Genomic DNA, 26,842 nt, shown 5'->3' with positions numbered 1-26,842 from the left:
CTGAGAATAAATTGCAAAAACATATACTGTGTAATACCTTATAAAAACTCTTCCTAATAGATTGATTGATTGAGTTAATCTATCTTATCAAATAAAGTACACAATATTAGAATTTGTAAGTTGACAAAAATAGGTATAACATAAATTTATTAATACATAAAGTTATTAATACAAAATGACTTCTTCTTTATATCCTATAATGATGATCCTTGGTCCTTTATGCACAGGATACTACATGGTGATGGTGGGTATGGAGAAGTCCTTCAAGCCGTTTGATTATTTCATAATCAGGTAATGCCAAGGAATTGATGTGCAGTCCCAGCATGCGCGACACCACCTCTCGAAAGTCTACCAGCTGTAAAAGCAAAATACAATTCGCAATATTAGAAAGATCATTAAGGTAACCTTGAAATGAGCTTCTATAATGTAAAACTGAGCTCCTTCCATTATGTCCATTATTGGATGTCACAAAATTATTCCAAGAGTAATGCAGCAAGTAGCACTAGGAGAAATATCAGAAAAATTGTCTCAATGGAGATCATCCAACCTAGCATCACACACAGTTTATAGAGATGAGCGAGTACTATTCGATACGGCTGTTTCGAATAGCACGCACCCATAGGAATGAATGGAAGCAGCCGGCACGCAGACTTTGTCAGCGGACGGACGCTTAACCCCCTGCGTGCCGACTGTGTCCATTCATTCCTATGGGTACTCGCTCATCTCTAATAGTTATTTTCTGTACTTTTCGGCGGAAACCCAGTGGATTCCATTATAGTCTATGGGGTCTGCGGGTTTCTGAAGGTAACCGTTTTTTTAAGATTAGGTTTTTGTTTGGGAAGTCTCCTTGAGGAAATCCAAACTCAGGTGTGAACCTAGAGTAACACATACAGCATTGAATAAGTGTAATAAATGAATGCTAGTAAGCACGCAGAAAGATCTTATGTCCTATGTTACTTCTGCTTCTTCCTTGAGCCAGAACTAATTGAACTGTTCTTTTCATGTTAGATGGGTACATTTTGTTTGTTTGCTTTAACTAGTTCTTGTGCGTCTACAATGTTCTCTGAACATCGCTCACAAGAGGATGAATAGCTTAGTAGACTAAATTGTACTAGAAATTCTATCTATAATACATTTGTTTATTGCCTACCAGACACTAAGTAACAGCAGCAATTCCACATTAGTACATACAGTATATTACTACAGGGCTGAAAAGAAATATTGTAAGAGATTCTAATGGCTAGCAACTCTTCAACTGGATACAAGTACAGTATTAAACAATCATGCTTAACTAGAGAGTAATGCACCTTAAGAGGGGTTTAAGGCTAAGGCCCCCACGTAGCGTCCTGCAGCAAAAAGAAAAAACACAGGAAACCGCATCATTGTTCTTCCTTAAGAGCTTTGCACAGAAAGTTCGCAGAGGTTTCCTCAGCAGACTCTCTGCTTCAATTATATCTATAGGGAAACCACTAGTGTTACCATAGGTATAATAGACATGCTGCTAATTACAAACATGTGACAGTTTTGGAAATTGCAACGTGTCCACTGCACCTGTTTTACCGCAAAGGTGGTATTTGCCACAATCCCATCCGCTCTGCTGTGACTGTGACTGCGTTTTTTTCCAGCAATTATGGCACGTGGGGCCCCAGCCTAAAGATGTTTTCTGAAATGTTAACCCTTTCCCGCCAATGGCATTTGTTGATTTTCGTTTTTCGTTTTTGACTCCCCTCCTTCTAAACCCCATAACTTTTTTATTTCTCCACTCCCAGAGCCATATGAGGTCTTAATTTTTGCAGGACAAATTTTTCTTCATGATGCCGCCATTAATTATTCTATATAATGTACTGGGAAGCAGGAAAAAAATTCAGAATGGGGTGGATTTGAAGAAAAAATGCATTTCTGCAACTTTCTTACGGGCTTTGGTTTTACGGCGTTCACTGTGCAGCCAAAATGACATGCCCCCTGTATTCTGTGTTTCGGTACGGTTCCAGGGATACCAAATTTATATGGTTTTATTGACATTTTGACCCCTTTAAAAAAATCCAAATCTGTGTTAAAAAATTTTTTTTCTAAAAGTCACCATATTCTGACAGCCGTAATTTTTTTTATACGTCAGTGTACGGGGATGCATAGGGCGTCTTTTCTTGCGGGGCTGGGTGTACTTTTTAATTCTACCATTTTCGGGAAATGTTATTGCTTTGATCACTTTTTATTCAAATTTTTATCAGAATCAAAACAGTGAAAAAACGGCGGTTTGGCACTTTTGACTATTTTTCCCGCTACGGTGTTTACCGAACAGGAAAAATATTTTTATAGATTTGTAGAGCGGGCGATTTTGGACACGGGGATACCTAACATGTATGTGTTTCACAGTTTTTAACTACTTTTATATGTGTTCTAGGGAAAGGGGGGTGATTTGAATTTTTAATACTTTTTATATTTTTTTATATTTTTTTTACTTTTTTTTAAAAAATGTTTTTGCATTTATTAGACCCCCTAGGGGTGTTGAACCCCAGGGGGTCTGATCACTAATGCAATGCATTACAATGCTAATGCATTGCAATGCATTGCAAAAAATCATCCTTTGGGCTCGTTCACACGGAGTAAACGCGTGCCGCGTTTACTCCGTGTGAACGAGCCCTTTCTTTTGCAGGCTGCATAGACAAGCCTGCAAAAGAAAGAGCTTGCAGACAAGCCTGGGAGCCTTGTAAAGTGACAACGTGACATCGGCCCTGGACCCTTCGACCGTGGCGCCGGAGGGGTTAATGTCTCCGATCAGTCCGATCAGTAGACACCCGGCGGCTATGGCGGCCGCCCGGCTCCCGGGCGGTCGCCATAGTTACACACCCGACATGCGCTGTACTATTACGGCGCATGTCGGGAAGGGGTTAAAGACAGTTGTCTCATACAGATAATCTGTATTTCCTGTAGGAGCAGTTTACATCTCTCATGTCCATATTCCCCATGTAATACTTATGTTACATTTCCCTTGCAGCAGGCATTGCAGGACTTCCCTGTCAATAACAGCTGATCACCAGGGGATCTTCTCACAACTTGCTCTCTGTGTCCCATTGTCCCTTACTGCTGACTTAAAGTGTAACTCAAATGTAACTTTTTCTTCACTTTGCTATTGTATTGGGGGGGTGACCATTTTTGTAATAGCTTTTTATTAGAAAACAGGCTGTGAGGTTCTTATAAGCAATAATCTAAGTATACTGTCCGTACATAGATACTCAATGTGTTACATAGAGCAAAAAGCATTTACCAAAGGGAGATGGTTCCGTTATCATAAGAAAGATGACATTTAAGAACTAGCTACACAGTCCAGTCATATTAATGTGACCACTGCCTACTTTTGACGTCAACGTTAAATAACCAATCATAGAAGGCATGTGTCATCAGCCATCTGGGTGCACTCATCATTGTGGAAGGCACGATGGATCAGCACAAGTATGCATCTATCCTTGTTGACCATGTTCACCCCTACATGCGAATTGTTTTTCCTCTTGATGATGGCATCTACCAGCAGGACAATGCGACATGTCATAAAGCTCGCAGTGTACGTGCATGGTTCGAGGAGCACCAGGATGAGTTTAGCGTACTCCCTTGGCCAGCAAATTCCTTGGACTTGAACCCAATCGAGACTGGACTGTGTATAACATAACCTGAGATATCACTAGTTAAAAACACAGTTGGTAATGTGATTTTATATGTAGCATAAAAGAAATGCTTCATATTAAGTTGAAATTCCCAAGTGAGTTTTTCACTAATGATATCTCAGATTTGTTAGCTAGTTCCTAAATCTTGGCATCATATGAAAGCTGAGTATCATTTTTCTAGGTGGTATAAAACAGAAGATACGGCCATTTTGAGGGACTATGCTTCCTTTTGTGAATGCTTCAGCTCTGCATGTTCACAATATAACTGCGTATGGATTTACCCTAATAACAGCTCAGTTATAGGGTTGCTAAGGAGGATGTACAGTGTATATTATAATAAAAAGGAATTTAGATTGGGTAATAAAGTATATTACAAAAATGGTCACCAAACACCCCCCAACACTATAGCGAAAAAATGGGAGTTATACTTTAACCATGTTTGTAATTGGTTGTTAGATTACTTTCTCATCGTGTTGCTTTCTGGTCTGGGAAGGGAGACATTCTACCTATCTCATATGTTATTGAAATATATATTTCTAGCAGAAATATTTCATTAATCTGAAAGCTAATATATATATATATATATATATATATATATATATATATATATATAAATACTGTATATACTTGAGTATAAGCTGAATTTTTCAGCACAGTTTTTGTGCTGAAAAAACCCCCTCGGCTTATACTTGAGTCAGCAAAAAAAAAAAAAAAAAATTTTTTTTTTTTTTTTTTTTTTTTGGGGGGGGGGGTCTATGACCAGCCACAATATGAATGTATAGAATCTCCCATAAAATAGTGGAAAAAAAAAAAAGAAGCTTTACAAAAAAAAAAGTTGTAAATCACTCTTTTCCCAGAATACATGCAAAAGTAGAAAATGACTTTGAAACACATACACATTAGGTATCCCTGTGTCTGAGAGTGCCCGGTCTACTGAATATAGAAGAGGGGTTAATCCCGTCAGAAAGGGGTTAACAGGAGCACTGCAAAAACTCCGACCATTTTAATTTTTGAAATTTTCCATTAGCTGCTGCATCCCCCCCCCCCCCCCAGGCTTATATTCGAGTCAATAAGTTTTCCCAGTTTTTTGTGGTATAAATAGGGGCCTTGGCTTATATTCAGGTCGGCTTATACTCGAGTATATACGGTAATTAACATACAATCTGACCAAATTTGACAATTGAATATTGTGATTTAGATATTGTGCTTAGGTATACTTGATCAACATTGAGGAGAGCCTTATATACATGTATACAAAGTATACAAGGTAATGTGAGTCCACTCCAGGTTCCCTCTAAGAAATAAAGGCTCAGCTCTGGTTGGCACGAGTCTAATTTTTCTATTAATCAGTGAGGGCTTTCTCTGAAGGCCTCTGGACTCAACTTGTATCTGACGCCATGTCCCCTGTATAACAGAAATGTCTGGGTCTTACAGTACATGTGACAATTTCTTCTATGCATGTCTTGGTTACAGGGGTGAGCTTCTTATAGAAATATAAATTTCTCCAGAGGCCGTTTATGGCTGAAACCTATTTTATATATATCTTTTTATTATAATATAAACCTTCTATAGGTCACTAAAAGAGGCAGAGATGATTTGACAAAGCAGCTAAACACGACTGTGCTGATAGATAGCTAAGATATTGATTCTGAATGTTAAGGGGTTAAAAGTAAACAAGAAAAGCAGAGAATTAGAATTTTCATGGCCAGGCTGAAAAGGTTCCAGCTGCTGTTTAATCCAATTGTGTAACTTGTTAGTGAACCTAGATAAAACATCTCTGAAAGTCTTGCTTAAAACAATTCACATTACTAAATCAACAAACTAAATTGCAGTCATAAAGCAAACACTTTAAAAAAAAGTTTTTTTTAATGATCAGGCTGACCATATAACTGATACCTACTATCCATATTGAATTTATGCTGAGGCTATGTATTGCCATTCGCTGTACATTATGATGCAGTATACATATCACAACAATGTAATTTCTCATAGCCAAGACCCCTGTGGCATAACCTCGAATGACAGGGAACTTTTGACATGCCCCTCCCTCCCGGAAGACCTTGAACAACCCCCCTCTCCCCCACATTTCTGCCCGCATTATTATGCCCCATAGTGGCTCCTGCACACAGTATTATTCCCCATAGTGGCCCCTGCACACAGTATTATGCCCCATAGTGGCCCCTGAACACAGTATTATGCCCCATAGTGGCCCCTGAACACAGTATTATGCCCCATAGTGGCCCCTGCACACAGTATTATGCCCCATAGTGGCCCCTGCACACAGTATTATTCCCCATAGTGGCCCATACAAATAGTGTTATGCCCCATAGTGGCCCCTGCACACAGTATTATGCCCCATAGTGGCCCCTGCACACAGTATTATCCCCCATAGTGGCCCCTGCACACAGTATTATTCCCCATAGTGGCCCATACACACAGTATTGTCCCCCATAGTGGCCCCTGCACACAGTATTATCCCCCATAGGGTCCCCTGCACACAGTATTATCCCCCATAGTGGCCCCTGCACACAGTATTATTCCCCATAGTAGCCCATACACACAGTGTTATGCCCCATAGTGGCTACTGCACACAGTATTATACCCTATAGTGGCCCCTGCACCCAGTATTATGTCCCATTGTGGACCACCCATGAATAATTATTATACTCTGAGGTCCTTCTTGGTGATGTCGGCCATCTTCAATGATGGACCAGATGTCACCTGACTCAGGCTGACATGGCGACGCATAATGACACTAGCCTGGGCCACGTGATGTCTGTGACGTCACCAAGTAAGCCCAAAGCCTGCTGAAGCGTAGGAGAGGTAAGTAAGTAACAGCGGTTTTTACGTTCCCTCACCTATCCTAGCCTTCCAATCATTATGCTCGGGGGTTTCATGGGCTCACTTACCAATCCAGCAGGTAACGGACTATAAAAAAAAAAAAAGGCAGCAGTAGTGGATGCTGCCGGGCCCCCTAATGTCCCGAGCCGTGTGGCAGTCGCTATCACTGCTATCCTGGTAGTTATGCCCCTGAGAAGACCTGTGAATTGTCAGCTAAATGTATATGACACAAACCGTCCCTTGAAACCAAGTAACTTTTGAAACATGAGCTCCATTGTGTCCTTAATATATCACCTAGAAGAGATGAGTCTTTTTAGAAATGTAACAAGTTAACTGTTTTAGACCACCTATTTTTCCCCCTTTCTGCCACACAAAATTTTCATTTTTGCTTTTTTTACTCCCTCTCTCTCATATTTTTCTGTTAATAAAGATGTATGAGGGCTTGTTTTTTTGCCAAACAAATTGTACTTCCTAATGCGATGAGTTCATTTTCAGTGAAATGTAAAAAAAATGTTAAAATGACATTAAAACAAACAATTAGGGATTGAATAATTAGTCCTAAATCCTAAATTTAGTCCTAATTATTAATAATCCTAAATAAATTTAAATAATAATTAATGATTGTTTAGGATTTTATATAAAAATCCTAAGCTTTGCAAATAAATAAATACAATTTTTTTTTAGTGCCACCATATTCTGACACCCATAACTTTTTTTTATATTTCTATGCATAAGACATAACTTTTTGCGGGGCCAGGTGTACTATTTAGTTATACCAATTTGGATCAATGCATCACCTGCATGGTAGGGTACTGATATGACATTACTGCACTCTATTTATAAGGGTCTGTGCATATTAAGCTTTATTTATTGACTGAATTTTCAGTCTGTTCAAAGGTACATTGCTTATATGCAATCTTTAAAATTGTTATACACTTTGTATTTGAACTTGGATATCCCTTGTATTATTGTTTATATTGCATGCCATTCTTTCCCACATGCATTGTCTTTTGGATGTGTTTTTTTCCTCTTTTACCTAATATGTTATGTTTTTTTAATATGAATTCAATAAAATTTTGATAAACTTTTTTTTTTTTAAATATAATTTTTGGCAAAAGTCTTTGCATTATCTTGTTTTTCTACCTCTAGACTGTGCCCTACATATATTTGTGCGTATATATTACTAAACCAGCAGAAAAGCAACAAAGTTTTATAATTATATTACATACAAAATAATTATATTTTGTCTATCTTTCTGCGGCAGCCATTTTTGTCGCAGTAACATAGAAAAGAGGAAGTGCAGCCATATTAGAATTAATTGTAGGAGATAACTGGTAATTTGCCAATATGTTTTGGTAGCAACAATGTTTCTGAGCAACCAATGCAAGGTGTTACTCTCCTAGTTCTATCGTTTTAGAGGATACTGATCATATAACATTAAAGGTAAATAAATCTAGATATATTACCTGTTTTTCCCTCTTGGAAACCTCTTCTAAGGTTGTCTTAAGCGTCTTCAGCTCACTGGTGATTACTTCAATGTAATTGGTTGCTTTATCTTTCTCCTCTTTAGCTTCCCGTTCTGTATAGTCTAATTCCGATTTAACAGAAATTAGTTTCTTATGAGTTTTGCTTTTAACCCTCTCTAGATCATCCAGAGATTTGCTCAGTTGTTCAATAGTTTTGTGCTGTTCCAAAGTCTTGATCTGACAATATAAAGGTCACATATAAATTAAAAAAAAATCTTAAATTATTTCCCATGCAAAATTGCAGCCTACAAAACTTCTGCAGGAAAGCAACATGTTTATTTGTCTGCAGAGACTTTACTCTGTCATTGAAATGAATAACATTATTTAATAATACTTATTTATAGATATATACTTATAGATACTCCATATCAGGGGCTAAATCTAGAGTTCCTCTAGAAGCAATGCTTGATGGCATACAGAAGTACAGTAAAGACCCATTTTATTAGCAATTCTCCCAGCATTTAATAAGCCTCTGAGCAAGTTATTGTCATGAAGACTAAGGGTGCATTCACACTGAGTAAACGCTAGCTTATTTTGTAGAGTAAAATTACACTTGTAAATTTTGCTATCCCATTGACTTCAATGATATTTTTTTACAAGTGTAAAAATACGCCTGTAAAAAATACGCCTGTAAAAAATACGCCTGTAAAAATACGCCTGTAAAATGTCATTGAAGTCAATGGGATAGCAAAATTTACAAGTGTAATTTTACTTTACAAAATAAGCTAGCGTTTACTCAGTGTGAATGCACCCTAAGGGTGGTGTCAGACAGTGTATAGGAATACAGCTACAGTCACATCTAGCCTTATTGTGCTCTCACTTCTCTGTAAGCGACAGCTCTGACTAATTTCAGCTGGAATTAGTTACTGGCCATGCACTTTTCTGTTAGCACGTTGTCAGTAATTATATCTAACTTCTCTATGTAAAAGCACTGGCAGCCGGGGTCTAGATGTGTCTATAGCCACATCCAGGTACATTGTCTGACATCACCTTGAACTGTCTGTACTAACAAGGGGTTGTCTGGGGTACAAAGAGATAATAGAATTACAGATTGTATTACAGATTGTATGAAAAGTGGTCTTCTAGGGAGTGGTCTTCTCCAAAGAAGATGGTTAATATGGAAAACTGAAAATCGATCACAGAAAAGTATAGATGTTGTGCACTATTTCAGGTTTTAGTTTCCTTGACCCCTTCCCACTCTGCCCTGTACTATTAGGGGAAATTCACACGGAGTAATCTAGCGCGATCTGGCACGTATACGCGTGTCAGAGTTTGCGCGCTCAAAAAGATCCCATTGATTTCAATGGGAGTTACGATCGTATACGCCGCGTAATTTTGCACCTGTAATTTTGAGTATACGCTCGTAACTCCCATTGGAATCAATGGGATCTTTTTGAGCGCGCAAACTGCTGACATGCCGTATACGTGCCAGATCGCGCTCCACTTTACTCCGTGTGAATTCCCCCTTACACACCCAAGGGCTGGGACCAGCTACCAGAGTTGGAAGATTGCCTCCCGCCCCACAGGGTTTATGAGAGATTGCCATGGCAGCCAGGAGGCCGAGCCACAGTCTATGCACAGTTCCCTTAAGAACTAATGTGTGATGTTCTGCAATATTACATATTGCAGGACATTGCACTGAGAATCAGAGATCCCAGCTTCAAATTCCCTTGTGGAATATGTAAAAAGTAAAAAAAAAAATAAAAAAAAAATACACACATAGTTTAAAAAACAGACTAATAAAATAACAAACAAAAAACAAAAAAAACAAACAAACACACCTTATATTTAAAAATACATAATGTGAAGTAAAATGAATAAACAAATATGTTAGGTATCCCCACATGAGTATATAAGTCTGCACTATCCATAAAATTGTGTTATTTATCCACGCTGTATAGTGATTAAAAAAAAATCCTCTGGCTACTTAGTCCCCCCTGATGTCCACTTACCTGCACAGATCGCTGGTCCGGTCCCCGCTGTTCTCAGTCCTCTTCTCACCTCGCTGCCCCCCGCCTCCTAGGTTAGTGTTAAAGACCTAGGAAGAAGGTGGGGCTTGTGGCTTAGGAGAGTGTGGGCGGGTACTAAGCCACAAGCCCCACCTCCTTCCTAAGTCTGTAACACTAACCTGGGAGGCAACGAGGCGAGAAGAGGACCGAGAACAGCGGGGACCGGACCAGCGATCTGTGCAGATAAGTGTTAGCTACTAGAGAGGGTTCAGCGGTCGGACGCCGGCACAGGCTGTGTGCCTGCTACATCCATTCATTCCTATGGGACCTAGCTAACATTGTTAGCGTTTCCCACAATGCTTGGCCAGTAGCAAAGCATTGTGGGAAATAACCTCCGACCTCGATCCCGCCTAAAAAGATCGGGATTGGAATTCCGATTGTGATCGTGAAATTTACTCGATCGCCAATCGCAATCCGATCTTTTCTGATCCCGATCACTCAACCCTATTAGTAAGTTATACATTATCACATTGATGATGGCAGATTGCTTCAAGTAAAATGTCTGGAATTTAGAACAGGGGTTCTGGCATACATTGTCTCCAAATTTATGTTAAACTTGCCTTTAACTCGTTGGAATCTGAAAGTCTGGATTTTAGTTCGGTGACGGCTTCCTGAGCTGTATTCAGTTCCTTCTGCAGCCTCTCCACCTTCTTCTGCAGCCTCCTGACAGTCAGGTTAGCCTCATCTCTCTCCACTGCCAAAGCTGTACGCACTTGTTTTTCCTCTTCTAACTGGGCGATTTTTTTCCTCAGAAGCTCCATATGTAGCTCCTTGCTGTCAAACTTTTCCTTCTGTTCTTTTAACTAAATTAAAATATTAGTAAAGAGAATTGCACTTCTTCATTTGCAAGTAAGGAAAATCATACTAGATTTAACACAATCATACCTGTCACATTCTATTTTCCCGGACTGTCTTGCAAAATTACTATGTGTTTTCACAGACACAACTACAGATGCGGTTCTTTGAGCTAAAGCCAACATTTGTGGCTCCAACACTATAAATCCTTCCGTTATATTCCTCATTCTGTTTAAGTCCACATCTGGTTTGGTGTAAAAAACAAAAAACAAAAAAAAAAACAACCTGCATGTAAAACTGTTACAAATGTGTGTTTTTGTATGTGAAAAACCACCTTGAAGCTGAGGCCCCACATTACCTTTTTTTGTTGCAGATTTTGTTGCGTTTTTTTGAGCCAAAACCAGGAGTGGATTGAGCAGAAGATAGAAGGATAAGAACTTCTTATATATTTCCTATTCCTTTTCTAGACATTCTTGGATTTCTGTCAAAAAACTACAACAAAATCTGCAACAAAAAAAGCTGTGTTTCCACAAAATGGCGCCTTAGGCTAAGGCCTAACGTAGCAGGCCACAGCCAAAAAGAGCTGCAGGACAAGATGTGGCAGAAACCATCATGGTTTTTCTGCACTATTTTTCACAGAAAGTCCTCAGAATTTTCCTTTGCGGACTTACTGATTTTGTTATACCTATAGTGAAATCACGGCATTGTGCAGTATCTTCAAAGTGGATGGGGTTCATGCAAATCCCATGTCCACTTTGCGTTTAAAACTGCAGAACGGGCACGCTGCGATTTCCAAAAATGGCGCTTTTCCTGTAGACATAATGGTAACAGAATGTCTACAGAGGAAAACTCTGTGAACTTTTTGTTCAAAGTGCTGTGGGAAGAACCGCAATGCATTCCCGCCGCGGTTGTTCCCGCAGCGCTTTAGCATGGCGTTTCTGGCCCCTGGTCTTAGCCTAAGGGTGAGTTTGCTCTGGTTTAGCCATAGCAGAATCCTACAAAATGATGAGGAGCATAGAGGATCTCAATTACCAGAAAAAAAGTCAAATTTACATTTGTTTAGTCTTGACAAGGGGGATATGATAAATTTACATAAATATATAAGTAGCCCATACAAAAAATATGGTGCAAAGAAAAAAATAAAGGGGCACATCCAAATCTGGAAAAGAAGCTTAGGTACTTTGATGATACTTTCAGTTATATTGAGGCTAAGCCTATATTCTCACAACCAATTTCCCTGCCCAGCACTATGTAGGGAGAGGGACGTCTAGCATTATATTTATCTACGTTACCTTCCAGTGACATACTGCCCCATAGTGATTACACAGTGATACAAGACAGTATGTCTCTGGGAGGTAGGGACATTCTGTAATATTATCATATATGTATCATACTGTAACCGCAAAGCAATGAAAAATCACCTGTTTGTGAAAGATTTTTTGAGATTATCCCATCTTGGTCAAAGTCTACATGTCGCCCTAATCTTACACTTTCAGTAGTATATGTCCGGTGCTTTTCCTTACTACAGTAAAGTTTTTGTGATATCATGTACAACACCAACGTGGCCCAGCAACTAAAGGAGATTCGTCACAGTGACTTGTTATCTTAACCAATTTCGCTAATTACTGACCATTAGGACCAAGCAATTTTTTAAATTATTTTTTTATCCTTTTGTTTCTGTTGCCATTTGCTTTATGTGGGTTATTTTGTGGAAGTAGTTATGATTGTCAATGGCACCATGCTGGGTACATAAAACTTATTGATTGAATTTCATTGACCCTTTCAGTGGAGAACTGAAAACACAAACAGGTGTTTTTTATGTCTTATTTCATTTTTTGAGTTTTGAACTTTGTGCCATTCGTTGCATAAATACTGTTTTACCTTTATTCTGTATAGCTGTATTTTAGAACTATTGCACAATAAAAACACTTTCTAAAAGTAAGCCATCGTAAAGCCCCTGCGATTGCTATTGACCATGGTGACTAAGGGGTTAAACGCAGGTTTGGTGTTATTGCTTATTCGTATGTCGCTAAGGGGTTAACATAACTACACGTCATTCCCATAATATTCCCATGTGAAGCAAACTATGCCGAAGTTCAGTGCAAAAATTTTGTGACATATTCTCATTTTTATACCTTCCTTTGCAAACTCTGAGCGAGAGTCTTGTTCCCAATGATAGCATCTGATTCTAATTTGACCAACTGATCTGCCCGGGCAAGGATGGCATCCAGACGCATGTCAAAGCCTACATCAGCAGTTATTCTTTCCAACTTCATCTTATCTGACAGCAGTTCCAAGAACTTCATGTACTGTAGGAAGTATCAGAGGTAGAAAAGTGAAAAATGTTGAGATGAGTTTTAGTAATAACTTATTTTGTGACTATGTAAAACCAGAAGATTGTCATCATATGTACATAATGAGAAGAACTTTCAGCATATGACAGATTACATCACATATCAAATATTTATTCATCTCTGAATGGTGACATCCATAGCAGATGGCAATCTACCAACTAATGTAAAATGTGAAACACAACAATTCTACAACTAATGTCTCAACGTGCCAATACACATTACTTGATGAAAACGGAAAATCTCAACCATAATGATTTTTCAGAAATTCATTGATAAACAACGTTTTTATGGAGCCATAATACAGTCATTTTAAGGCTAAGATTCCACGTTGTGGGGATGAAGCTTTTTTTGTTGCAGATTTTGTTGCGGTTGAATGAGCAGAAGGTGGAAGTATAAGTACTTCCTATAGATTTCCCATTCCCTTTGCAACCACTCTTGGCTTTGGCTCAAAAAACTGCAGCAAAATCTGCAACAAAAAGATTCATTTCCGCAATGTTGGGCCTCAGCCTAAAAGACTGTTCATCTTCTATAAAGAATGCTCACCAGCGCTCACGACCGGACACATTTTTCAAATGAATGGGTTTGAAAAATGCCTGCAGGTTTCTGTCTCCTGCCCAGTTTCAGGCCTGATGTGAACCCGGCCTGAGACTCTCGTGTTCCTGTGACGCACAGATCACTGTATAATACTGTGGAGAAAATTTATTAAGACTGGATTTTGTACATCAGTCTTAATGATTTCCCCACTGGTGTGAGCTGCACCTGAATTATTAAATGGTCTTCCGGGACTGTGATATTGATTGATATTGATTGTTGTCACCCCTTCACTACTTACCAAGAATGGCACCGTTCATTATATGGTGGCTGTGCTAGGTATCGCAGCTCAGACCCATTCATTTGAATGTAACTGCGCTGCAACATGACTATGTGACCAACGGACATAATGCCACTGCCTGAGAGTAAGCGGAGCTAGACATTACAGCCTTAAAAAACCTTTTAAAGGTTCCAGCCTATTAATAACATATGTGCAGTCCCATGTGCCAGAATTGTAATCCATGACTGGCATAGATTTCAGGTATACCTCACAAGGATATCACTCAACTGATATTTGGGCAAAGTGGCTCAGTAATAATAATAATAATAATAATAATAAAATTTATTTATATAGCGCCAACATATTCCGCAGCACTGTACAATTTGTAGGGTTCAAATACAGACAGATACATAACAAAGAACGTCATTTCACACAATGGGACTGAGGGCCCTGCTCGCAAGAGCTTACAAACTACAATCAGTAGTTTAGCACTGCTGCAGGGGTGTATATAGAAAATTTTTGACTTGGAACACCCACCGCACATGGCATAGCACCCTCTTTCCTGGCCTCCACACTGTATAACGACTCATTTGCGCACACTATAATGTCTCATAGTGGCCCATTCACAAAGTATAATGTCTCATAGTGGCCTTCTCATAAATTATAATGTCCCAAAGTGGCCCCTACAGTGTTCATTGCAAATATTGCAAAAATTTGGGGTTCACTATTATTATACACTAGCAATACCCGAGACTTCGTCCACGGCCTGGTTCCCGCCCTGCCCGACACAGTGCGGCCCCGGCTGGCCCCCATTGCCTTGCGGCCGCCTCTACGTCCCACCCCGGCCCACCCTGGCCTCCCATTTCCCACCCCCTAATGTAATCCCAGCCTTCCCCCCTACGAAACGCGACCCCACCTACCCATCCCCCCCTGCGACCCTGCCCTCCCCCCCCGCCATCCTGGCCTCCCCCCATTGGAGACCCCGGACTTCCCTCCCACCCCTCCCCCGCCATCTGCTACCCTGCCCCCCCGACTCCCCCCGTGACGCCGGCTGGCTTGAGCGGCGATAGCTCTGCCCCCTTTATCGGCCGGTCACATCTGATCCCAGCATGATGGCTCTGCGGCCGGCGTGAGTCTCTACAGCTCCGCCCCCTCCATCGCTTGCTCCAATCGGAGTTCAGAGTAAAGGCCTGCGATGACGTAATCTCAGGTCCTTCAGCCTCCGCCAACCGTGCTTTCATTGCTACGGTAATCTACGGGCATGGTAAGGTGCCTATGTTTCCTTCCGGGCACCATTCTAGGAATGTGTGAAATCTCACTGTAATCCGTTCGGCCGTGATTGAGGAACAAACATACAAACATACAAACTTTCACATTCATAATATTATTAAGGATTAAGATCTCTTCAGACCCCAGAGTTTAATGATGGGAGTCCCTGGGAAAGCGAGGAAACATAAATAATAGAGATGAGCGAGCACCCATAGGAATGAATGGAAGCGGCCGGCAACTTAACCCCCTGCGTGCTGGCTGTGTCCATTCATTCCTATGGGAGCGTGCTATTCGAAACGAGAGTTTTGAATAGTACTCGCTCATCTCTAATAAATAACAGTGTTACTCACCTCTCTTGGGCTCTGGCGCGACTCCCTGCTGTGTCTTCAGTGACATCACAGACGTGGGTTAGACCAGCGCCGTGAGATTGGTCTTACCCATGAGAAGTCTATGATGTCATTAAAGAGGTCTGAAGACCTGTACCAGATCCCAGAAGAGGTGAGTAACACTGTTTTTTATATTTACTCACCTCCTCAGGGCTGAAGTGATCCCAGACTATAATAATAGCAGTTTTGAACAAATTTCAAGAGGTTTGCCTAACAATTATTCTTGCCACGGCCCTATTTACTTACCGATCTCTGGGAAAGGTAAGTAAATGGGGCTTGTTACCTGCTAGTAGTTCCACCACTGCACTGTTGCCTTAAAGTGCTGGTGTCCTGGTTTTAAATGTGACCTAGTATGCATGGAGTTTGTATGTTCTCCCTGTATTTACATATTTTAATGATATTTTTACGCTCACTCACATAAATATTTAATATGAATTTCTTTTTAATACCATCTTACCTTTTGCTTTTCATAACTTAGATTGTCCCGCATCACATCTCCAGAAACAAGTTCTCCTTCAGCTAATTTCAGTCGTGCCCACAGGTCTTCAAGTTGCTGCTCCGCTTTCCTAGCTCTAAATAGAGCTTCCTGGTGCAGATCTGACTGGTTCTGCAGTTGCTCATTCAGTTTGCAGACCTTGTTTTCCAGCTGAGTTACCATCTACAAAACGAATAAGGATAAAAGTGTCAACTTCCATACCAAATTATAACCTTTAGCAAAGTTGTAAAAATATCTAAATGCTTAAATATAGTGTAGACAAAAACTTTGTGCACCATCATAGATACTAGAAAATACCCCTGCGTGGACTGAAAACAATGCAGACCCATAGATAAAATAGGATTTATCTCCGGAATATAATTTGCTAAAAAAAACAAAACAAAAAAAACACCTTTGTTATTGTTTTGGGAGTGGTTGTTTTACATTTCAGTGTGTCTTGTAAAACAGGTTGTAGATGAATTACACCCCCTTAGAAGTGGTAAGTACTGGTTTTGTGGTTTTCAGTTACATCACCTAGGCTCGTATGGTCAACATGTACTTGTATATGCTTGAAGCAAAATGCCCTACGATTATTCAAGGTGACTGACATATGTTTTGGTGTAAAAGTTAAGCACAGAATAAGTTAAACTAAAGGTTATATAAAACTAGACAAAAGTGTCTTTAGACGTATCAGATTTCTCAAACATGAGCCGTTTAGATTAGACACATTTTCGGACACTGGGGAGATTTAACAATCCCACTACCCCAATTTTCTGTCATAGAGGGGTGATATTGTGGTGCACATTCAGTCCAAGGTTCCTTCTTCCAAGTCTCAATCAACACATGGGAATGTGGAGCAATGTGGTGGAGCAGGGCAGGTAGTGGAGTAGACAGGGAGTGGCACAGGGACATATTCATTATAACTGATACCAGTTTATGGCTTAAGTTATAATGGAAATGTATAAATGTCAGTTCCTAACCGTCCGATGCTGAAGCCTGTTCATAAATCACATGAAAATTACACAGGTTAAAGAGGTTGTCCAGGATAAACTAAGAATTAAACCCCCTACCCTTGCCTAACTTTTAATTTACTTCAATAAAAAAAATCTATAAGTACCCATATCCTTGGAGCGGTTATATGACTGCCCCAGGGACACTTTCTGATAATCCGGTGATGCTCCATTTCACTGCTTCTGAAATGGAACGTCACCATTACTCTCCCCCTGACCATCCCCATCAATACTTACCAAGCCTTCCTGTGTCCAGGAACGGCTCCTTCCCTCTTCCTCGCTGCTAGTAGTGAACAGAATAGTTTAGCTTGGGAGATGGGGGGATGAGCTAGTAATTGGCGGGATTGATAGGCTAGAGAGACAGGGGAGGGTGGGAGGGGTTAGTAATGGGCAGGATAGCTGGGCTTAGTGAGACAGGAGAAGGGGGGAGGGAAGAGTAGTGGGCAGAAAAGTTTAGCTAGTGAGACAGGGAGGGAGGAGTTTAACGGAGTGAGAGAGGAGGGGGCTGAGTGAGAGGGAACTAGTGTAGAAGCTACACAGGAAGCTGCACATCAGGAAGTTACACCAAGTAAACAAATGCAGAGGATGCAGCAGCAACCAGAAATCACTCCAAACACTTCTAAAGGTATATTGCTGTACTTATTAACCCATTACTAGCACTAACAGACCTCTCTAAAAGGAAAAAATATATATTTTCTGCCTGGAAAACCCCTTTAAGTAAATCTATACAAAAGACATAAAAACAATAAATCTGCCCTATTGTGTGAAGAACACATACTGCTGAGAGCTGAAAACATGAATGCTGTCATAGGTATTATATACACTCTAATGCTGCATTTATATGTTCTAAAGGTATTTTAGATTTGGCTCTTGAAGCCCCGACAGGGTGTCCATCATAAGGGGAGAGAAAGTATACAAGACTGCTGCTACTACTCTTTTACTTTTTTCTTTTTCAATTCACTCTTGGTTTCGGCTTCAAACACCTGAACATGTAAATGCCCCATTTCACAACATGAATGAATTGTGAATCCAATAAACAATGCATGTCAAGTGAGAAAGAAAATGAGTTTTTATATTTTACATTCTGAGCTGCAAGAAAACCTTTTCTTCCACTTTATATACTGCATTGCCACCTACTGGATTCTAGAGAAATGGATTTCACACTTGGTTATACCTACACTGCTTGATTTTGCATGTTTTAAGAAAACATGGCCTATTGCAAGAATAATGTAGAGGCGTGTACATAGAGAATAACACTCTCTTTAACATTCACCAGCCATATACAACAATTTAAGAAGGCAGTTTTATTATTTTTTTTTATTATGGTATGATACAAAGCCCAATAATCTGCTGATAGGACATCTCGAGGCATTTACTGTGGGTGGAAAGTAACAGGGATCCACGTAGCTTCAGAACCACAGCAGTAGGGCATCTGTGACAAATATTATCCTATGCAGGGGTGGATTATACGCTAGTGAGGGCAATTTCGATTAATGCCCAGGGCCTGAAGCTGTGAGTCAAATCAGTAATTGCCCTCATTATAACCCAATCTCATAATCAACTGCACCGTTATCTGCCAATATAGATGGTTACCACAGTGGATCATAGAAGTCTATGGCTTCTTCCAGTCTCACATTTTCCCTCATAAGATACAGGCCACTTTAAGCCTGTAGCCTATGAGTGAATGGAACAGTGGCGCAGGTAGCACAATGATGTCACTGTGCCTCCGAAGCAAGGCCACGACAACTCAGACCAAAAGCCGGAAGAGGCCTGAGGCCTGAATCACATCATAGACAGCAGCTGGAGCAGGAGTGAGGGGAGTATTTAATTTTTTTTTCATTCTACTAGAACATTATACCATGTGGGGTCATTGTGGGACGTTATACTTTGTGTTACTATAGGACATTTTACTGTGCTCTGCAGGACCTTATACTGTGGATTGGATCCATTGATTAACAAATATAAATTTGCTACAGTGTTTGTCCCTCCACTTTCTGAGCAGCACTGGTACCATGATACCCTTATTTTGCCCCGTTCCAAGTAGGTTAGCCACTGCAAATTGACAGGCAACAATCCTGCGGCATTTTTTTTTTTAAATTACAAAACACTACAAAATAACTGAAAGAAAAACTTACAATTTGTTTGTTTTCTGTTCTACTGTTCAAGTTCCGTATTCTCTCCAAGATGGACTCTTCTTTTGGTTTCACAGTCGCAGTGTCCCGACTCAGAGCGGCTGCAAGTTCTTCCTTAAAGGATTCATGTAGGCTTTTTACTGCTTTGGCTTCTCCCAAACTGCTCTTCATTGTCACATCTAGCTCAGCAGTGCTCTTCTTCACCTGGTGTAGTTCTTGTTTGCTGGCCTCCAAGGCTCGATGCGATGCATTTAATCTATCTGTTAGGATTTTCATCTCCTTTTCAAGAACCTGTTTGGCATCAGTAACACTTTCTAAATTCTGAAATAAAGAACAGAATGACAAAAATCCTATAATTTCTTTCTGCAACACACACAACTTATTCTTAAAAATGGAGGTAGACACATGTGTCTGTCATATTTTCATAAAGAAATAATTCTCATTGTAGTGGGTGGAGATGCGTAAATTGTATTTTTATGTACCTAGTGGCCTGTTTATGTTCCTAGTGATCTGTGACCAAAAATCAGCTCCATCCCTCTGAATGTGGTTGCTACGGGAGGAATATATATTCACAGAAATGTCTGCAACAAGTCTACCTATTGGAAATAAATCCTAAGGCATCATGCACATGGTGGGGAGGGGGATCCAGGCTAGAAAATCAAGGGTGTACATGGGCAGGATTTCCTGGCCTGAACCCAATCAGGAGCCCAGGACTCATTGTACCATAGTGATCTATGATGCTAGGAGGCACTGGCCCCTCTTGGCTCTATTGTTTGTTCTGCACAGTCCAGTCACATTAATGTTACCACCTGTCAAAATCCAGAATAACCATCTTTCACAGAGCGGACTGCTGCGAGACGTGCAGGAAGAGAGGGGATGTTGTGATGATGTTCACTGAGATGTTGAGTCATGCCAACTCCAGTGCCGTGGCCAGCTGCGCTAGGTTATACAGCTGCGCATCCATGGCGCGAACAACTCGATTGAGGTGGTCCCACAGATTTTCGATTGGGTTCAAGTCTGGGGAATTTGCTGGCCAAGGGAGTACGGTAAACTCGTCCTTGTGCTCCTCGAACCACACACGTACACTGCGAGCTTTATGACACGTCGCATTGTCCTGCTGGAAGATGCCATCATCCTTAGGAAAAACAATTTGCATGTAGGGGTGAACATGGTCCGCAAGGATAGATGCATACTTGTGCTGATCCATCGTGCCTTCCACAATGATGAGTGCACCCAGATGGCTGATGGCACATGCCTTCTGCGATTGGTTATTTAACGTTAAAAGTAGGCAGTGGTTACATTATTATGACTGGACTGTGTATATACAGTGTGGGAAAGTAAAGTCAGAGGCAGGCAGGAACTCCTAGCATCATACATCAGTATGAGGCAAGAAACCCTGGTCTTCTGAATGGGTTTGGGCCAGGAAATCCTGTCAATGTATAGACCACGTTAAAGAAGGTACTTTCACCACCTCCACCACTGCCAACTGGAATCAGTGGAATGACACCTATTGAAGAATGTAATCCATGCACTTAGTTTTCATTCCTGATATACTAATTAGGCTTTCTATTATCAGATCGGAGGTCCTGGGCTGTCTGCTACAGCTGAGGACCGCCCACCTGACAGTAGAAAGTCTAATTTGCATATTGGGGCTCAAAATTACAGTACTAAGTGCTTAGGAATGGCAGCACTACAGAAAACTTATCAATTATGTCAGAATCAGGTGGAGCAGCAGCTATTGAAGGATGCAAACAGGTGATATTGGTGAAGGTGGTGGAAGGTCCACTTTAGAAGAACCAAACAAAGGAATAGATATTTCAGTTAGTTGAGTGTGACTATCCATGATGCTGTATCACACTGAATTTTCCCATTGTGGGACTAATAAAGGATCATCTTATCTTATTAGGGATATTACAATTTCAGAAAAATAAAGTTATTTTATGTAAAAAGTAAAGCTTATCAATATTATAAACATATTTTCTGTGAATTCCTCATAAGCTTCAAGATCTTTTTTGCAGTCATATGGTAGACACAAAGATGTAGTACTAAATCCATTGTAAATTGTACCTGTGTATTCATCTCATAACAGATTTCTGTACAAAGAACAGAGAAAGTGAGAACAGCCCAGTTAGTCATACCCAGTCATAGAAAAAAAAGTAGTCTGGTGTAAACCATCCCAGAGGCTTAGTCCTACGAAGTAGTTAGTCCCACAGATACTATGTAAGGCTAAGGCCCCTTGTAGTGTCCCACAGCAAAAAAGCACTGTGGGAAAAAAAAGCGGCTGCAACGCACTGCATTTTTTCCACAACACTTTTCACAGAAAGTGTGCAAAGGTTTCCTTTGCAGACTTTCTTCTTCCATTATACCTATAGGGAAACCGCCAGCATTTCAATGACATTAGGAGCGTAACTACCGGGGCAGCTGCGGTAGCGGCTGCCACAGGGCCCGGGACATTAGGGGGCCGAGTGGCAGCTGCTACTGCTGCATTTTTTTTAAAATAGGGCATTGCCTGTTGGAGTAATTCCAGCAGATAATAGGCTCCATTTAATTACTGATCCTGGCTTCTGCTCACAGACACCGGCATTTCCCCTTCTGTGGAGGCGGCTGTAATCAGGAGCCAGGATGGGTAAGTGAGGCTGCAGGCACGCGAACCCCACAAACGCTATCATTATACATGGGGGTCTTTTCAGACCCCCGAGTATAATGATCATAGGCCCAAGGGAGGTGAAGGAACATAAAAAAACACTGTTACTTACCTCTCCTGGCTCCAGAAGGACTACTTGTGTGACGTCCCAGACTTCGCATGAGGTGGGCTTGCATGACGCAAGCCCTGGCTCAAGTGACATCTCTTCCATCATTGAAGATGTCTGACCACAGCGGGGACTGCAACAGAGCCCAGGAGAGGTAAGTAACAGTGTTTTTTATGTTTTTATCCTCCCCTATCTCTCCGATTATAATACCCTGGGTCTGACAAAGTGTCAAAAGTTCGCCAGGGGCCCCAGCCATTCCTAGTTATTGACCATTGATTGACATGCTTTGATTTCTAAAACCGTGAGAGTTTCTGCTGCTCGTATTTTTCTACAATGTGTGGCTGGGATTTACTAGAATCCCATCCACTTTGCAGTGACTCTAAAACACCACTTTTTTTTGCCAATAAAGTCAATTTATACCTAATGTGCATGGGCAATTTTAAGGTGTCGTTTTGGACCTTTGGATAATATATTATCGTGCTGTCATTCCTCCAACAACTAGTAATGTGCTGAGGAAGGGGCTCCTTCAGGAAAGAAGTCAGTGCTAGTAAGAAAGTATCAAAAGAACATTTTCAAAAAAGTAGCTCTTGAAGAATATAAAATTATTTCTTCCTGACTGTGAACTTAAAGATTAGCATAAGACAGTGGTTTTTATACATTGTAATAGCCTACAGTAAACAGCATGATCCAGATACATATCTTTAATTCTGTGCCTTGCTCTTTTTTCTAACATATAAAACACAATCCATGACAATCCCTGAGACGTTATATACAGACCTTATGGAGGGTCTCTATTTGCTGGATAAATGATGTAATTTTTTTCTTCTCTCTGTTCACTTCAGAGACAAGCTTCATTATGGTTTCTCGGCTGGCTTTCGATTCTGTCTCATGGACATTAATGGTCTCCTCCAGTGTGGATATATTACCTTTTAATGTAGAATTCTCTTTGTAGAGTTCACTTGCCTAAAAGGAGATAAGCAACAAGCTTACATTTTCGTTTATATGTAAGTATTGCAGTTTGCTTATGCATGTTCGATCAAAGTAGAGGAAAAGGAGTTTGGCAAACCAAAATCTAGTTTACAAGATGCAATAAGAATATATGTAAATTTTACGAAAATCTTTCTAAACCATATCAATTCTATGGGCAAATATGCACCTTAATCTGCATGTAAATCAACATGAAAAAAACATATGTGGATTTATAATGCAGACATTATGGAGTGACTGAAGATGTAAAGCATCCTGAATTACAAGTCTGAAGCGTGATATGTGGGTTGTGGGGAAATTAACTTGGCGGTGCGGACCCAACTACAAATCTTGCAGTGAACCGGTATATTTAAAAAGAACACAAAAAAAAACAGCAAAATAAATAAATAAACATTTACATCAGGCACAAAAAAAAATTAGCAAAATAAAATACAGCCTTAACTTCAGGCAAACAATAAGAAACAAAATCCTGCTTGTTTGAGCTACTAACTAAACGGAAACAATAAGCAAACTATGCATGTGGATTACTAACAGCTTACTAACAAACAAATAAGCACAAAACAGTCTCAGCAGACTCAGAGTATCAGGACAGACTCAGACACCTCCTCTCACTCCCTGGATCTGCCGTGAAGTGCAAGCTCTTCAGATTTTTATGGGCCAGTAATGATACTATGACCCATACCTGGGCTGAGGCCTACCCCAGACCTGCCCTGGACCACACATAAGTCAGAAACCTGGGGCTGATATAGCGGGACTCCAGCACTCTGCCTGTCACCTTCTCACAGGGTGTATAAAGATTTGCGTGGAGGAGCTGAAGAAGCTTACCAGTCTCCCAGTCAATACTTAAGATCTATCAACAGGATATGTCATCATTATCTGATCAGCTGAAGTCCAACAGCCAGACCTCACACTGATCAGCTGATTCAGGTGCAGGTCTGGTTGCCAAAAGCTACAGAGAAGGATGGAACTGAAAGCAACTCTGCTCCATATTCAAGTACTAGAACCAACAGGAGCAGAGATGCATCTGGTCCTGTCTCACGCAGTAGCCTCTGGGTTCTGAGGTAGTTCAATCGATGCCAAGTCTGGGTGCTGGGTGTTGATAGGTTATTAGTATGTAAAACTACTGGGGAGCCAGAAAACCCCTTTAACTTGAGACTGTTGAGCCTTGAACAGGCTTTATCTGCAGCCTAGACAGACAACTAGGTACAGAAAGATTGCCCTCATCTTCAGCAAGGGGTGACCACTGTATCTTGGTCCTCCACCCTGAAGTTAGCCAGAGGGCTCAAAATCGATATTTTTGTTATTGGCGTCATTATTTTTGCATTTTGGGTGTTCAATAAACAAAAAGTTCTCATGAGACTATAAATTGTAACTTGAAATAAACAATGAAGAAACTAGTTAGCTTGTGGAAATAGAAAAATCCCCAGCAGAAAAAAATAATGAACATACTTATATAGCTGCAAACCACAAAAACATCTTTATTAATAATTATATCCAAACAAAATGTATAACAAACATAAAAACAGTTCACATAGACCCTATGGAAAATGGTAATATTGACAAACAAAAGTCACATACAGTCCTATGAAAAAGTTTGGGCACCCCTATTAATCTTAATCATTTTTAGTTCTAAATATTTTGGTGTTTATAACAGCCATTTCAGTTTGATATATCTAATAACCGATGGACACAGTAATATTTCAGGATTGAAATGAGGTTTATTGTACTAACAGAAAATGTGCAATATGCATTAAACCAAAATTTGACCGGTGCAAAAGTATGGGCACCTCAACAGAAAAGTGACATTAATATTTAGTAGATCCTCCTTTTGCAAAGATAACAGCCTCTAGTCGCTTCCTGTAGCTTTTAATCAGTTCCTGGATCCTGGATAAAGGTATTTTGGACAAACAATTCAAGTTCAGTTAAGTTAGATGGTCGCCGAGCATGGACAGCCCGCTTCAAATCATCCCACAGATGTTCAATGATATTCAGGTCTGGGGACTGGGTGGCCATTCCAGAACATTGTAATTGTTCCTCTGCATGAATGCCTGAGGATTTGGAGCGGTGTTTTGGATCATTGTCTTGCTGAAATATCCATCCCCGGCGTAACTTCAACTTCGTCACTGATTCTTGAACATTATTCTCAAGAATCTGCTGATACTGAGTGGAATCCATGCGACTCTCAACTTTAACAAGATTCCCGATGCCGGCATTGGCCACACAGCCCCAAAGCATGATGGAACCTCCACCAAATTTTACAGTGGGTAGCAAGTGTTTTTCTTGGAATGCTGTTTCTTTTTGGACGCCATGCATAACGCCTTTTTTTATAACCAAACAACTCAATTTTTGTTTCCAAAATGAAGCTGCCTTGTCCAAATGTGCTTTTTCATACCTCAGGCAACTCTATTTGTGGCGTACGTGCAGAAACGGCTTCTTTCTCATCACTCTCCCATACAGCTTCTATTTGTGCAAAGTGTGCTGTATAGTTGACCGATGCACAGTGACACCATCTGCAGCAAGATGATGCTGCAGCTCTTTGGAGGTGGTCTGTGGATTGTCCTTGACTGTTCTCACCATTCTTCTTCTCTGCCTTTCTGATATTTATCTTGGCCTGCCACTTCTGGGCTTAACAAGAACTGTCCCTGTGGTCTTCCATTTCCTTACTATGTTCCTCACAGTGGAAACTGACAGGTTAAATCTCTGAGACAACTTTTTGTATCCTTCCCCTGAACAACTATGTTGAACAATCTTTGTTTTCAGATCATTTGAGAGTTGTTTTGAGTAGCCCATGATGCCACTCTTCAGAGGAGATTCAAATAGGAGATCAACTTGCAATTGGCCACCTTAAATACCTTTTCTTATGATTGGATACATCTGGCTATGAAGTTCAAAGCTCACTGAGGTTACAAAACCAATTTTGTGCTTCAGTAAGTCAGTAAAAAGTAGTTAGGGGAATTCAAATCAATAAAATGATAAGGGTGCCCATACTTTTGCACCGGTCAAATTTTGGTTTAATGCATATTGCACATTTTCTGTTAGTACAATAAACCTCATTTCAATCCTGAAATATTACTGTGTCCATCAGTTATTAGATATATCAAACTGAAATGGCTGTTGCAAACACCAAAATATTTAGAACAAAAAATGATTAAGATTAATAGGGGTGCCCAAACTTTTTCATAGGACTGTAATATAAAAATATAAATTCAAGATAACAATTCTGAGGTCCAGTCCACATCTGCATTTGGCCAATTTCATTCCCCTCTCTGCATTAAAAATGTGGAGAGAAAAGTGCTGCAAGGAGAACTTATTTCTCTGCATTTATTGTGCAGAAACTACACGGACCCCATTATAATCTATAGGGTCCGCGGGTATTATAAGGTAACTGCTTTTTATTGTGGATTGGGTTTCTGTTCGGGGGGGGGGGGCAGAAATGAATCGGGCCTTATACTTAAACAACACCATTGCTGTGTGTGTTTCTTTTCAGTGTCATGGTGACCACTCTTATGCTTACACTAACCTTTCGGCAATGCTATACTTGACAAGATTAGAAAAAGGAGTGATCGATATGGAAGAGTGAGGCTGTATGCCACCTGTGCCCCAGGGTGACAACTACTATACAGCAGATATGTAATGCACAAGCACAACTAACCTGTGGAGAAAAAAACTGATCCCACACCTTCTAAAAATGCCTACATTATTTACACACTTTGCCCATGGTCTACTTGGTCCGCACTCTCTGGTAGCCTGAAACAGTATAGGACTGACGCAGACCACCCCGAGACACTCTCTTGAATCCCACCAATATGATTCTGCCTGCGACAATAACCTTTCTTGC

General features: G+C 40.4%; 1 protein-coding gene across 1 annotated transcript in view; it reads right to left on the bottom strand.

Moving 5' to 3' along the window:
• Positions 1-217: 217 nt before the first annotated feature.
• Positions 218-26,842, bottom strand: part of CCDC170 (coiled-coil domain containing 170) — a 59,707-nt gene continuing 33,082 nt past the window's right edge. Inside the window, exons 7-13 of the mRNA XM_075267652.1 lie at positions 22,795-22,980; positions 19,271-19,588; positions 16,108-16,308; positions 12,966-13,139; positions 10,596-10,838; positions 7,967-8,203; positions 218-355 (exon numbers count right to left, since the gene is read on the bottom strand). Coding sequence (XP_075123753.1) covers positions 218-355; positions 7,967-8,203; positions 10,596-10,838; positions 12,966-13,139; positions 16,108-16,308; positions 19,271-19,588; positions 22,795-22,980 — 1,497 coding nt within the window. The remainder of the gene's footprint in view (positions 356-7,966; positions 8,204-10,595; positions 10,839-12,965; positions 13,140-16,107; positions 16,309-19,270; positions 19,589-22,794; positions 22,981-26,842) is intronic.

This window comes from Leptodactylus fuscus, chromosome 3 (assembly GCF_031893055.1).
Source record: "Leptodactylus fuscus isolate aLepFus1 chromosome 3, aLepFus1.hap2, whole genome shotgun sequence".
Taxonomy (NCBI): domain Eukaryota; kingdom Metazoa; phylum Chordata; class Amphibia; order Anura; family Leptodactylidae; genus Leptodactylus; species Leptodactylus fuscus.
Note: the sequence above shows the minus strand (reverse complement) of the source record. Positions and strands in the feature narration are given on the sequence as shown.